The sequence below is a fragment of the Nanorana parkeri genome, unplaced genomic scaffold, assembly GCF_000935625.1.
Source record: "Nanorana parkeri isolate BGI_ZX_2015 unplaced genomic scaffold, ASM93562v1 scaffold626, whole genome shotgun sequence".
NCBI lineage: Eukaryota > Metazoa > Chordata > Amphibia > Anura > Dicroglossidae > Nanorana > Nanorana parkeri.
Window position 1 is genome coordinate 824,606 of NW_017306894.1, and position 15,031 is coordinate 839,636.

General features: G+C 44.8%; 2 protein-coding genes across 2 annotated transcripts in view; one reads left to right on the plus strand and one right to left on the minus strand.

The window, feature by feature from the left end:
- STK11IP (serine/threonine kinase 11 interacting protein) overlaps positions 1 to 4,263 on the minus strand; it is a 52,209-nt gene extending 47,946 nt beyond the window's left edge. The window contains exon 1 of the mRNA XM_018563035.1: positions 4,130 to 4,263. The gene's annotated coding sequence lies outside the window, so the exon portion shown is untranslated. The remainder of the gene's footprint in view (positions 1 to 4,129) is intronic.
- A 4,817-nt stretch (positions 4,264 to 9,080) lies between these two features.
- Positions 9,081 to 15,031, plus strand: part of SLC4A3 (solute carrier family 4 member 3) — a 32,817-nt gene continuing 26,866 nt past the window's right edge. Inside the window, exons 1-3 of the mRNA XM_018563037.1 lie at positions 9,081 to 9,282; positions 12,244 to 12,380; positions 13,521 to 13,701. Coding sequence (XP_018418539.1) covers positions 9,081 to 9,282; positions 12,244 to 12,380; positions 13,521 to 13,701 — 520 coding nt within the window. The remainder of the gene's footprint in view (positions 9,283 to 12,243; positions 12,381 to 13,520; positions 13,702 to 15,031) is intronic.

Genomic DNA, 15,031 nt, shown 5'->3' on the forward strand with positions numbered 1-15,031 from the left:
GGGAGGGGATTTTAGCTGAATTCATTAAGAAGTAATTAGCCATGAATAAGGCCGTTTAGGCTGAATGCGTAAACAGTTACTTTGTAAGCAAGATACAATATTGCCAAAAGTATTGGGACGCCGGCCTTTACAAGCACATGAACTTTAACGACATGCCAGTTTTAGTCCGTAGGGTTCAATATTGAGTTGGCTCCGCTCTTGCCGCTATAACAGCTTCAACTCTTCTGGGAAGGCGTCCACAAGGTTTAGGAGTGTGTCTATGGGAATGTTTGACATTTGTGAGGTCAGGTACTGATGTTGGAGGAGAAGGTCGGGCTCGCAGTCTCCACTCTAATTCATCCCAAAGGTGTTCTATGGGGTTGAGATCAGGACTCTGTGCAGGCCAGTCAAATTCGTCCACCCCAAACTCCCCCATCAATGTCTTTATGGATCTTGCTTTGTGCATTGGTGCGCAGTCATGTTGGAACAGGAAGGGGCCATCCACAAACTGTTCCCACAAAGTTGGGAGCATGAAATTGTCTTAGTATGCTGATGCCTTAAGAGTTCCCTACACTGAAACTAAGGGGCCAAGCCCAACCCCTGAAAAACAACCCCACACCATAATCCCCCCTCCACCAAACTTTACACTTGGCACAATGCAGTCAGGCAAGTACCGTTCTCCTGGCAACCACCAAACCCAGACACGTCCATCGGATTGCCAGACAGAGAAGCGTGATTGGTCACTCCAGAGAACACGTCTCCACTTCTCTAGAGTCCAGTGACGGCGTGCTTTACACCACGGCATCCCACGCTTTGCATTGCACTTGGTGATGTAAGGCTTGGATGCAGCTGCTCGGCCATGGAAACCCATTCCATGAAGCTCTCTACGCACTGTTGTTGTGCCAATCTGAAGGCCACACGAAGTTTGGAGGTCTGTAGCTATTGACTCTGCAGACAGTTGCCGACTTCTGCGCACTGTGCGCTTCAGCATGCGCTGACCCCGCTCTGTCATTTTACGTGGCCTACCACTTCCTGGCTGAGTTGCTTTTGTTCCCAGTTCCTTCCACTTTGTTATAATACCACTAGCAGTTGACAGCTGAATATTTAGTAGCAAGGAAATTTCACGGAACACCTGAATCCAAACATTTGGAGGAGGAGGGGCCCAATATGTTTGGCAATATAGTGTATATTGTTAAATAAAGCAATATTGGAGGAGATGTTGCTGGCATTTGTTTCCTGCTTGCTGCAGTGATCCTTGGAAGGGTCCACCACTGTGGACAAGTTTGGGGGCGACATGGGAGGTAGAGTGGTGTGCCTTTGATGTTGTATCTACAAAACATGTCATGTGAGAATCTTCAACAAGCTAACCTATTTATATCCAAACAATCCCTTACACTGCATATCTTTTGGTATGTCTAAAGGAGATTTTGCAAACAGACTGTGGGGTGTGTGGTCAGATAAACAATTAGGAGTCTAGTTTAGGGCTGCAACAACTAATCAACATAATCGATGATTGAAAAAGTTGTCAACTTTTTCAATCATCGATTAATCGGCTTCCGATTACTTGGCCCTGTTCACGGCTCCACACATGCTGCGCGAAACACCTCCTCCCCACCTCACGCTCGCCGCTGCCAGACCCGCCTGCCCGCATCCACGCCGCACCTCCTCCCAGCCTCACGCTCACCACCCGCCCACATCCACGATCTGCACAGGGACGCAGGGAGAAGAAGTAAGGAGGAGCAGGTGTGGGGGGTGTAGTATATTATACAGCACAATGTACCATCAGCTATAGAGTAATACAAATCCCAGCAATACATTACACACTGTATGTATAATATATTGCTGGGATTTGTTGTATTCCTATATAGCTGGTGGTATTCTGCATTGCGCTGTATAGGAGGACTACAAATCCCAGCAATAATACATTTTACAGCGCAATGCAGAATACCACTAGCTATAGGAGGACTACAAAACCCAGCAATAGTACATTATACAGCGCAATGCAGAATACCGCCAAATGTTTTCATTTCACTATATTGCACACCACACTTTTTTTTTCTTTTTTACTTCCATCACTCCAAGCTTCCTCCTGTGATGGACTACAATCTCAATACAAACTAGTAGTCCATCACTGGAGCCATTTTTTAAAATGTATTTTTTTTTTAAATCCGATTAAATCGAACGTAATAGTCGGCTAACTAATCGATTTTAAAAATAATCGTTAGCTGCAGCTCTAGTCTAGTTCTAAATCTTAAGCGTAGCCATACGCTGGGTGAATGACATTTGCATGGCTCTCCTGCCGCTGGATGGAGCCAAGGAGCATGGGAAGATGATTTTTAAATAGACCCTTTAGTGTCTGCTATACTTCCTTTGACGCTAGTCATATGCTGGTCACGTGTTACAATCTGATTATACAATCTTCTATAGATCAACTAAAACTATGAAATGTGAGAGTATCCAGAACATTCCATTCCAGTTCTATCCAACCAGAGCCAACATTATACCATTCATAAATCTAAAGACTGTACAATCAGACTGTAATGTCTATGGCCAGCTATGGGTCTCGGATGAGGGCCAAATATGTCAGCCCTAATGGACTGTTGAAAAATACTTTTTGCAACACGCATGATGACAATGGTCATATGACCATTTAAGTTATGCCTTCTTAGAGAAGAGAAAGTCACCGAGAGCAGATATGGCCAGTTAATCTAGACCGAAGAATGACAACTGCACAAAGGTTTCCAACGCTGTCTAGTTAATCCTCCCCAGAGCCCCTCTGCCGATACCATAGACCAGCTATTCCCAGAGGATCCCTGAGCCGTGGTTGATTGACCACCTATTTGATGGTGCCTGCATAGTTCCCAGTCCGTCATCATTTGGCAGAGCCAGCGGCACTACACCAATTATCTTTTTAGCGGTCTGTAAGGGTGCTATTCTGAAGACCACCGTAAGGAGGACATTCTTCCATCTGTCCACCAATGTAAGGGGGCATTTTAAGCCTCGACTCCCATTAAATTGGTGTCTGCAGGTATTCAGAGATCTGAAAATTATTTCAAGGCTTCCTCTGGGGTAGAAAGGTTGAGGAAGGCTGCCAAAGACATCTCTGGTCAGGGGTCAGCTTACTTCTATGGAGGTCATTGAGTTTGTTGAATAGGAAAAACACCTGGCTTTATCACACGGATAACAATTTGCTCTGTAGACACCAACTCGTTATTTAGGAAAATAGAACTTTGCCTCCATTGGTATACAATGCATCCTGTTATCTAAATAAGTGAGGAGGGATCAACCAGGTTTAGAAATAATCAGCACTTTCCTGACAATGAACCAACTGCACAATAAATGGTAACAACCCCCCCCCCCCCCCCTTTCCCCTCCAAAGAACATGGGGCAGGGCCAACCAAAGGAATCCAATGCAATTCTTCAATTCGCAGCTTGCTCACTTAAAATGTATCTCAAACTTAAAAATATATATATAGTTTTAAAGTGCAGAAAGGTTAGAAACTAGTATTTTATTGCTGTCTGTGTCCAGTCTACTTGTCAGAAATGGGAAATGCACCATTTTACAGTCACAGGAACAGGAGGGGGGAGGTAAAATTTCCCAATGGTGACACTCGTGCAGAAGAAAATTTCCCTCATTTTGGAGAGATTACCCATTATGTTTCTATAGCAGGTTGGTGGTCAGCGGGAGGAATAAATGGTCTAGCATGTGTGGTTAGTGGGAGGAGGAACACTGCCCCATTGTAGTTGTCAGAATAGTCAATGGTCAGATGATCAGTCCTTCCAGGATCAGATCTGAAGGAGGCATTGTATGCCTCATTCCTCCATCGTTTCACTAGGTCCTAGGAAACAAGCACTGCAACTTGCGGTCAGCAATCACCTGCTCCATCTCCGTCTCTGTTTCTGGGACTACAGACTAATTAGGATTTGCTTTTGTAGCTCCAACAGACTCAGTAATGCAGAATAATTATATCATTACCTTCCCAGCTCTGGGCAGGGAAATGGGAACACACGCATGCAGATCAATAAGATACAATCAAGCGCTGAGCAATAATGTGATGTGTCACATGACAACACAGGAACCCAGTTTCAGTTTCTGTAACCCAGAGAACCCATAGAGCACAGAAATACACAGACATGGTGCTTAAATTACCTTTTCCAGAGTCACACGTTGTTGTGCTCCCTCTCAGGTCACCTGCAGTTTCCTGTGGCTCCAATTCCTTTCTTGCCCCCCTTCCCCAGCTAACGGGGAAGCAACACTATCAATGTTTGCCAACACTCCCCGCTTCCGGGTTCCCAGTCTAGTGAAGGGGACTGAAGCCACAGGGCATTACTTCCGCCTCTCGGCTACCATAGAGCGCGGGGAGAAGACAGAAAGGCAGTGAAGCGAGCTTTTCTGATGACTACCACAGTAATGACACTTTGGATCAGATAGCTCAGGTTGGGAGGACTGGAGGGTAGCTAGCGTTCTGCAACTGCTGATCTGTAATAAGTCACATATGAATGTTTAACCATTTCCCTTCTGGAGCATTTTTTTTTTCCATTTCTCACACATGTTCTGCATTTTTGGCTAGAAAATTACTTAAAACCCAACAAAAGATGATATATTTAATTTTTGTTAATAGATAGCAAATAGATCAAGCCTCAAAACTGTGTGTGCGCTGCAAAAAAATGACGGTAACTAAAATTATTAGTAGGCCATGCTTTAAATGCCTGTACAGCTCATCAGTTCAGAGCCAACCATAAAAAGGGGGGCCAGGAATTGTTTCTCCGGGGTAAGCAGCGATACCCAATATGTGTTGTACAATCGTTAACATACAAGCAGGGCTGGATTTCCCACGAGGCCATCCACGGCCCAGCCTTGGGGCAGCAGGGAGTAGAGGGGCAGCAGGGGTGTGGAATTCCTATCTCCCGACACCCGGGACATGCAGTTTTAGGCGCCAAGTGGGTAGTTGTTTTTTACATTTAGCCCTGCTTTGGGCAAGCAGGGCTAGATGTACAGCGGGGAAGCTGCTGCTTGTTTTGTACAAATGATCTTGGCGATGTCGAGATCACTTGTATGCAGCCTGCATACAGGGGGGTGCATTAAGGAACCTGGCATTGGGGCAGCAGAGAGAGCAAATCCGGCCCTGCATACAAGTTTGCATTTGTATGTGTGTGCGCAGGATGATGGGGATGCTTTTTTAAAACATTTTAACACTTTTTTCTCCACTTACCTTTATCGTTATCACAAGGGGGATAACAAGCCCCATGGGTGAAAGCAATGGGCAAGTGACAGGTACTCTTTATGGAGACATCAGGGGTCTTTGAGGCCAGGTTCACACCTGGGAGATTTGTGACCGTGCGACAATCGTGCACGATATCGCGGACGATCGTGCTGTGGGTGCCATTATTTTCCAATGGCACCCCAGTCGCGCCAGGAAGATAGCGTGGTTTCGAGCTAAGGTTTCCAGCTGCGATTCCACCCATGCAACCGAACACGATCACAGCTAAAACATCTGCGTGTCGTGTATCACAAAAAAAAAGGTGCATGTACCTTTTTTCTGCGATTGCCGCGCAAGTGTACCCCATTGAAATCAATGGGGCCAAGAGGGGCAACCGCTGTCTGCAATTGTGCACCACCACACGATCCCGGGACGCGCGTCCCGGATCACTCAGGTCTGCACCGGCCCTCAGACTCCTGGTGTCACCCGTGCCCTCCGCTCCAACCAAATGAGCCTAGGACTATGTTTGATCTGCATCCGGAAATGCTCAGAGCTGAGGGCTCCCGCATGTACACACTGCAGAGGACATCGGGGAACAAATGTTCCTCAATGGCCTCCCACTCACCAGACCTGACTGTGGTTGTTGTTGTCTCAAGCACATGAGTTATTTATTTACACTGCTTGCATTAAAACAGGGGTGGGCAATTCATTTTCTTGAGTGGCCACATAAGAAATTGGGACAGCTGTGGGGGGCCAAACCGATTAGCGCATGGTGCAGCATAACGTGCAATCAACTGCACGACACCAGCGGTCCTAGCAACCAGTGACTGCAGAGGAGGAGGACCCCTGCTGTCATTAGTTGCTAGGATCAGCCAGGGTCCTAGCAATTAATGACTGCAGAGGAGGAGGACCCCTGCGGTCATTGGTTGCTAGGATCAGCCAGGGGTCCTAGCAACCAATGACTGCAGAGGAGGAGGACCCCTGACATCTAGGGTTGCCACCTGTCCAGGATTCACCCGGACAGTCTGGTTTTTAAATCTTGTGTCCGGGTTTCCAGCCAGCTGACACCCGGACACAAGACAGTAAGTGCCAATACTAGCACTTTATATTTTTTGACAGATGCGGCTGTCGAGGTCCCCAGCGAGCGCTGGACCTCAGGCGGCCGCATCTGACTGAAGCTGCATCTTCCTGTAAGCCACGAGTGCCTGTAAACAGCCCGCACATCATCTCCTCGGTCACGCTGCCCGCCTCCGAACCCCTGATAGAGACACCGCACAGCACTCCTGAAAGCCTGCATAGCCCACCTGAGAGCGCGCACAGCGCACCCCAGAACAATTCAGAGCATATGTAGCTACTTATTCTTTTGTATTGCTATATAATATATTGCTGGAATTTATAGTGCTCTATAGCCGGTCTCCTCCCCTGGCTGTCTCTTCTTGCTCTTTCTCCTGGCTGCCTCTCCTCACTCTCTTCGCTAAATTCTCCCCAAAAAAGATAAAAAATTGCCGCTTGCAGCGCTAGAGTGGTCGGGTTTCACTTAAAGAAAAGGTGGCAACCCTACTGACATCATTGGTTGCTAGGATCAGCCAGGGGTCCTAGCAACCAATGACTGCAGAGGAGGAGGACCCCTGACATCATTGGTTGCTAGGACGCCAGCCCCTGATATAAACAATTGAGGAAGCTTGATTAAAAAGAGACCTGGGTGGGGGGATTCTGGGTTAAATTAAGGGAGAGCTGGATTTTTCTTCAGTATTGTTGTCCTTTGAGCAGAGATGCTAATCTCATTTTCTGATATACACATAAACACTTGAGGCAGCTTTTACTACAATGTAAATTGGATATGAAATGCAGTACAAATGATCAAAATGGGGAACAGTAAGCAGGCTGACAGGAATGTGTTAGCATAATACCTCGAAGCATGTACTAAAGATTCCCTTGCTTTGTTGTGAAGCTAATGCTGATTGGTTGCTATGGGTTACTGCGCTAGCTCCTTGTGTTACTTGACTGAATACAATATATATATTGTGGTATTGTGTGGCAGCCCCAGATGGGCTGAGAGGTGTCAGAAGCAGGGGTTTGTTCGGTTTCTTGGGATCTTGGAACTGGAAGGTTTCAAGGTGATTCAGGAGGGAAGAAAGCTCCAGTCCTGGGTCCAGGGTTTAGCAGTGACCTGCACTAGATGATTGCACAGGTGTGCACAGCCCTTAAGGGAAGGATGCTGACTAGGGGAATTAGCTCCTGCTGGGAAATAGGAATAGACGGTGTTCAGGGGTCAGGAGGACTCCCCCAGAAGTCAGAGAGGAGTCAGGTGGGCTCCTGCTGGGAAATAGGAACTGACAGTGTTCAGGGGTCAGGATGACTACCCCAGAAGTTAAAGTGGAGTCAGGTGGTGTGTGTGCTGGAAGCAGACGAAGACAGCAAGGGAGGCTGGGAGAACTGGTGAGGCTAGGAGAGCCGTGAGCCTGAGCGGCTGCAAGTACAAGTGTGGGCCATCACTTCGAAGAGGACCAGTGGGTCAGAAGTGGTAATGTTTAAAGTGGAAGCCAGGAGTCTAAACTTGTGTTACGTTGCAAGTATTGCATGGATGTTATGCTGAACAACCCCCGCGAAGGTATCCAAGGTGGATGTATGAACTTTCATTTGAATAAAAGTGGGCTACCAGGCCCTTCAACAGAAGATATTGCGAGTGGACTGCATGATCCGTATAGTGCTCACCATATGTGCTGCTAATATCCCCAAACATCACAATGTATACAGCATACTGTATATGACGAGTGGAGTTTTCTGCAATTTCAAAATATTTACACCACGTAGAATTCCAGCCTACAAATTCATCCACTACACAAACCAAATGCCGAGGAACACCTAATTTGCATTTTCTGTATAGGTTTTCCATGATGCTTTCCCCCTGCTCAGTTTAGCTGCCTGGGAGCAGGTCTGACGAAGGCGTCCCAAAACCCCACGTCCATTCATCATCGCTGTTCTGTGACATTGAATGAAGTGCAGGAATAGCTAGAGGCCCCAGTGATCGATCAATCCCTGACTGATCAATAATTACAGCAAGAGTTGATATTGATCTGGCTTAGTTCAACTACAGTTACATTAGTGCCAAATATATAACGTATCTGAAGCATAAGATAAATTGATGATGTCTATTATTTGGAGATACAGTTATCATATACTATGGCTAAATAATATGGTCTGGACTGGTCTTCTCCCTCTCGTGTTCTATGGCTTGGACAGAGTGATAGGGAACCATCTCATGTGTTACTCAACAACCTAAAAAAAGAGCCCGTGCCATTGACTTTCACCACTCACCCCCCGAGATGAGTTGAGGAACGTCATGGAAATCCATCTACGTTTCCTCAGGGCATGGAGAACTCAATAGGACAGACGGGTACTGACACTCAGATAAGATACAGACAGCAAACTGAGAGGTTGGAGACAGTCAGAACATCTAGACCATCAGGACAATTTAGGATTAGGGAATAAGCCAAATTATGAATTTAATTAGCTGAAGAAGGTAGAATAGGTAAAGGCCAAGTATGACCATTGCCTAACTTTAGTTAGTTTATCTCCAAGCCATCATTCCAGTTCAACTAGGGAGGAACAGAGAGGGAATTGGGTAACTTTTAAGGTCATTTGATCTGGGGTTGCCATTGCCTACTGACTGCAAGCACTATGTCTTGCACCATCACTTGGCTTCAGGTCAGGTGAAGAGGTCCACCTGTGATATGTGGACATTGTTGGAATGGTCAAAATTTTGCTTTGGCTTCTTGGCTTTGAGTTTGAGTAGCTGACCCTTTAACAAGCTTTAACACGACTACTATATAGAAAAAGGAGACAGTTGAAAAGAATTGTATAGTTTGATTTCATTGGAGGTTGGATAGTCAAAATAAGATGAGAACCATACAGGAAGGCGATGAGAGTGAAGCGAAGGAGGAAGCCACCAATGAACTGACCAGAAAAGAAAGCTCTAACCGAAACATGAGAAATTCGGTGGGTTATGAGGACTTTGAAGAGTTTGTCCTGAACTTTGAGGATTATGACCTTTGGGAATCTATCAAGAACCATCTCACCCACCCTGACGGAGACAGCATTGGTAAGTGGAGAAGACTACTTTGTTATGCTTAAATGAATGTTTCATTTTAGCAACCTTTTTTTTTTTAAATGTAGACCTGTCATAGGAGAAATATGTGGGCTGCCGTCTCTGGTTTCCTTTTAAAATGCTAGTTGGTTGGCTGTGTTTGGATTCAGCACTTGCAGGCTTATCATAAGTGTGCAACAAATAAACTTCTGTGTGACTTCTATCTCTATACTTGTTCCTGGTTAGTGACTACTTATTTTCTCTGGCTAGGCATACGGTACTTTAAAGGGGACAGATAAGGAAAGAAAATATCTGCCTTTGCCAAATTATTTTTGAAGACAAGCTCTGGGGCCATCATCCTCATGTTTGCTCCACTACTCTCTACTGAGTTCAGAGGGTGCAAAATTTGTTCTAGGTGATTGACTCACTGTGTAGGAAAGCAAAATAAAGGATGAGATCCCTGGAGTTTGAACTTTGAAACAGCTGATGGAGCAGATTATGAGTGCCACTATATTTACATGTTTGGGGAATGGAAAGGTTCATTTTATACCTGGAAGTAGAAAGCCTCTTTTAGTGAGAAATATGTACCGTATTTGCCGGCGTATAAGACGCCCCCCTACTTTTTGTGTTAAAATAGGTTTTGGGCTATAGTCGTCGTATAAGACGAGTATAGCCCAAAATAATGTTTAAATGCACCCACTAACATCCATGGCGGTATTCCCCAGTGCCACACTCGGGAATACCGCCATGGATGTTAGTGGGTGCATTTTCAGGGGTTAATTTTCAGTACCATAAGCGGTAACCCCGAGCAAACACTCAGGATTACAGTCTCTTACCTTGTCCACGATCCCCGATGTGTCCTCCGTCTTCCGTCCCTTGCGAGCGTCCTGCGTCGCAGGGAGGCGGAACCGTGGCAATTTTAAAAGTAAAAAAAAATAGAGCAAAAAACGACAAAATAAAATCATCAGACCGCCAGGGAGGCTAATCTGTCAGCCCGCTGGATGTGTGGTAATACTGTATGTACGGTAGCTTCGGCTACATAAAGTAATTGTATTAATGAATACAGGCTTTGTATTCATTAATACAAAGCCTGCCGTGATTGGCTCAGCGCAGTATACTGTATGTAGCCGGAGCTACATACAGTATACAGTATACCACATCCATACCCGGCATATAAGACGACCCCCGATTTTCGGGCGATGTTTTTAGGTCTCAAAACCCGTCTTATACGTCGGCAAATACGGATAATAACAGGCTTGCTTTTGCTTTAGTGGACCCTATGGCATGACACATTCCCTATGCAAAGAATACTTATGGAATTTTTCTTAGCTTAGTAAACAGGCATATGTAAAATTATCCTAGTGACAGTGGGATGAAAAAAATGCTGCACGTTGGTAGAAGGAAAAAAATCCCTAGCATTGGTGGCTCATCGATGAAATAAATACCCCAGTGTTGGTGCTTGGTAGGAGCAAAAATGCACCAGCGTTGGTGGTCAGTAAGAGAAAAATTTACCAGCGTTGGTGGTCAGTAGAGAAAAATGTACCAGCGTTGGTGGTCAGTAGAGAAAAATGTACCAGCGTTGGTGGTCAGTAGAGAAAAATGTACCAGCGTTGGTGGTCAGTAGAGAAAAATGCATCAATGTTGGTGGTCAGTAAGAAAAAATTGTACCAGCGTTGGTGGTCAGTAGAGAAAAATGTACCAGCGTTGGTGGTCAGTAGAGAAAAATGTACCAGCGTTGGTGGTCAGTAGAGAGAAATGCACCAGTGTTGGTGGTCAGTAAGAGAAAAATGCACCGGTGTTGGTGGTGAGTAGAAAAAACACCCTAGTGTCAGTGGTCAATGGGAAGAGATTCCTCACCCTTTGGGGTAAGTAGAAGGAAATATGCCCTAGTGTTGATTCTTTAAGTCTTGCACAGTTTTGCTCGACAGCTCTCCAATTTTGTGGCACAGCTTGGCCTGAGCCTGCTCTTTGACATTTATGGCAAACATCTTGGCCCGAGGCTGCTCTTGGATGTTTATGGTAGAGAATATAGACAAAAGACTGCCTATTCAATTTTATGGTGGGACATATCCTGGACCTACAGCACTGTGGGATTCTGTGCAAATACTGGGACAGTCCCATGGGGTATGGGGCAGTAAAGGGCCATAAGCAGATACATGCAGGACAGAATCCTCTGTTTTGGGCAGAGTCCAGGAGATTCTGGTCTTCCCTGCTGACAAAGACCTATGTGAGGAGATTCTCTATCCAGTGCAGCCATGAAATGTTTTGAGACTTGCATTGAGTTACCAGCCTTAAAAATACATGCCCATGAGGGTCCAGCAGCATGCCTATCCATTATTCTGCTGCCTTTTTAATAGATACCCTCTATAGGTTGCAATAGTATACCACTCTTAGTGTGGTTTGCTTCAAGCCACACAAATCACCCAATCTTCTTATCTAAACCAAGTTTCATCGATCTATTTATAAGCACAGTCATCATTGGATACAAAATGGCTGCCTGCCTTCAGTGATGTCATTGGCTTTTAGGGTATCCCTAGAATACTGACTCTGCTGAGAAAATGGCTGCCCTTAACGTATGTTGCATGGTCAATGGATGCAGTTAAACCAAACACACAAGATTTCAAAATGTTTATTAGGAAGGTGTGTATATAATCATAAAAAGCTATCTGTATTCTATTTCTTTTTGTTTCCACTAACAAACAATAGTTGTAGATATGTACTTTGTTTTATCTATATTTTGCAAACGTGTATTCATTTTCTAAGGCTAAGTGCAAAGTTTGCCCACTGCATCCACCCAGATATTACATTGTCATAACTGCTCCACACTAATGAAAGGTGAAGCGGGATTTGCTTGCTGTGGGCTATGGCACCCCATCTCTCTTTGCTCTGCTTGGCTAGATAAGCCTGGTAGGCTTTATAGATGATCTGTATGCGTTATTTATAACTATACTTATTTTGGTTGTCTGCTTTGTGTAGTCCTGAATCTGGAGGAACCTCCGGCGCTGCGCAGACAGATGGTGAAAAAGTGTTGGGGAAGCAGGAAAGAAGGCACTGTAGTCCCCTCACCGATGAACTGGAATAAGAAAAAAACTGAACGGAAAGGACCCCATGAGGTGATATTACAACTTTCATGACTGCATACTTTGTCCATATGCGTGACTCTCTCTATATATATATATACTGTATATTGACATGCACTGCAGGGTACAGTCAGTCCTGCTCTTATCTACGAGAGCACCAATAGTGGAACATATGTATTGGAACAATAGTGGAAGCATCATGTGTATGCACCATCATTACGAAGGTGCATACACATGAAAAGTAGACATGTGCACTGCCAAAAAATTCGTTTCGTTTTAAATTTGGATTTGTGTTATTTATTTTTTCAGGATTCGGGTGTGAAAGTCAATTCGGATTCGGAATTCGGATTCGGACGAAATTCGGTAGCGTTAGTACGAACGTTCGTTTCGTTTTCTGTTCTTATTCGCTTCTTATTCGTTTCTTATTCATTTCGTTCGTTTGCAGCAAAAGTGACATTTGAGGGGGAAAAAATATTTTTCTCCTCTAATGTCACTTTGCTCCAACGAACGAAACGAATAAGAAACGAATAAGAACAGAAAACGAAACGAACGTTCGTGCGAACGCTACCGAATTTCGGAAATGGAAATTCGGATTCGTTTGCATTCGTTATGTCTGTAATTCGGAATTCGGATACATCCGAATGTCCGAATTTACGAAAATTCGTCCGAATTTCGATTCGGAACGAAACGAATCGCACATGTCTAATGAAAAGCCCAGACTTGCAGAAAAAAGGTTACTGATGGTCTTCCATTATTATTATACAGGATTTATATAGCGCCAAGAGTTTGTGCTGCACTGATCACATACACATAAGAAGTCTTCATTTGCCTTTTTGCAAGCATAAGATACCATATAAGATACTACCGGTATTTGGTGACTCAAGCTAGGAAAGGCCACCTGAAGGTTTAGAAAAAAATTTTCTCCACTTCTTTCCTCCCCCAGGACTTTGAATATAGGACATAGGTACCTACAATATTGCTGTCCCCTAAGCTTCACTGTGTGGCCTGCCTGGTGCCGCACGGCTTCTTGCACAAATTTTTCAAAACTCTTCAAAGCTGTAATAACAAGTGTGTGTGTAGTTGTCCATTTCGGTTACGGTGATTCCATCCCTTTGGAAGACTCCTGCCACCTCTGCTCACACCTACTTTGCTATCTTCCTTTCGTTCTTTCAGGTGTTTGTTGAGCTGAATGAGCTGGTCACTGATGGGGTGCAGGAAATGCAATGGAAGGAGATGGCTCGCTGGATAAAATTTGAGGAGGATGTTGAACAAGAGACATCTCGATGGGGAAAACCTCATGTTGCTTCTCTGTCCTTCCGTAGCTTGCTGGAACTCAGGAAGACAATTGCACATGGTGGGTTTTACAGATCAGTAGGCAGGAGCACTGTGGACACCTGGGTAAAGCAGAAGGCGTTTGCATTCAGACTGTGTCTCTGATCTTAAAAAAATAGCTTTTTAGTTCTTCATATTGAATTAACATTAAATTAACAAATGTTTTACTGTTATAAATTATTCCAAACCTGCAAACATCCTCACAACACTTTTCTAAAGGATGTACATGTTCAGCTTTAAAGTATACTGTATGTATTGTAATGTAAACCCTAACAATCAACAATAAGACTGAATGAAGGAAACTAATACAGCCACCACATCTTAAGGTGCCCATACACCTTACAATTATCTGCAGATTTTCTGTGGTCACATGGAAAAAGTGCACCAGATTGGCCCAGGTGGAGATTACTCCATCCTATGGCCGGCCTTAGGGGTGTGCGAGCCGTGCGGCCGCACATGGAGGAGATCGGAGCCGCTGTCATCCTGTCAGTTTCAGGATGACCGCGGCTCTGTGCGTGGCAGGGCGGGGGATCGGTAAATATCATTGATATTTACCGATCCTCCGTGTGAGAAGGACAAACACCGGAGCGATCGTCTGATCACTCCAGTGTTTGTAAATAACTGGGGACACAAAGTGCTATGTGTCCCCAGTTATGAATGAACAGGCTGTGATTTACATCACGGTCTGTTCATTCAAGATTTCCTCAATGGGGAGAAGCGCTCACTACAGAGGCTCCTCCCCATTAGATGGTGGGCCAATATCGGCGTGTGAGGTCACGTGACGCCACACATGCATGGCGTCATATAACGTCATGCTGCCCGCCTCTATGATGGTGGCACGCATTCACAGAACACGCTGGTGGCCAACATGGCCGCCGCACATTCTCAAACAAATTATTATTATGTGCCTGAATACATTTCTCGTATATTCGGACATATAGTAATTCATTAATTTACATGTAGCCCGGGGTCTGTGTTCTGTTTTTTATTTTTACTTTTCTAGATGCACTTACTTGAAAAAAGGGTCTGCATGACATCCTGACACTTTATTTTTATAGACTCTATTGTAGTTTGACATTTATTGTTTACCTTCTGTTGTTTTATTTGATAAGAATACTTCTATTGCGCCTACAAGTTTAATACCTTTGAATAAAAGTTTTATTTTTATCATACTTTTTTATATGTTTCTTTGCGGCTTAACAAAATAGGAGTCTTTAAATGGTGCGGATATTAGGGGAAATGGGTGTGGTTACGGGGGTGTGGCCACTAAAGGGTGTGGCCACTGAGGGGCGCTGTAAAGCTTTCTCGCACAGGGCGCCTAAAGGCCTAAGGCCGGCCCTGGCATCCACACA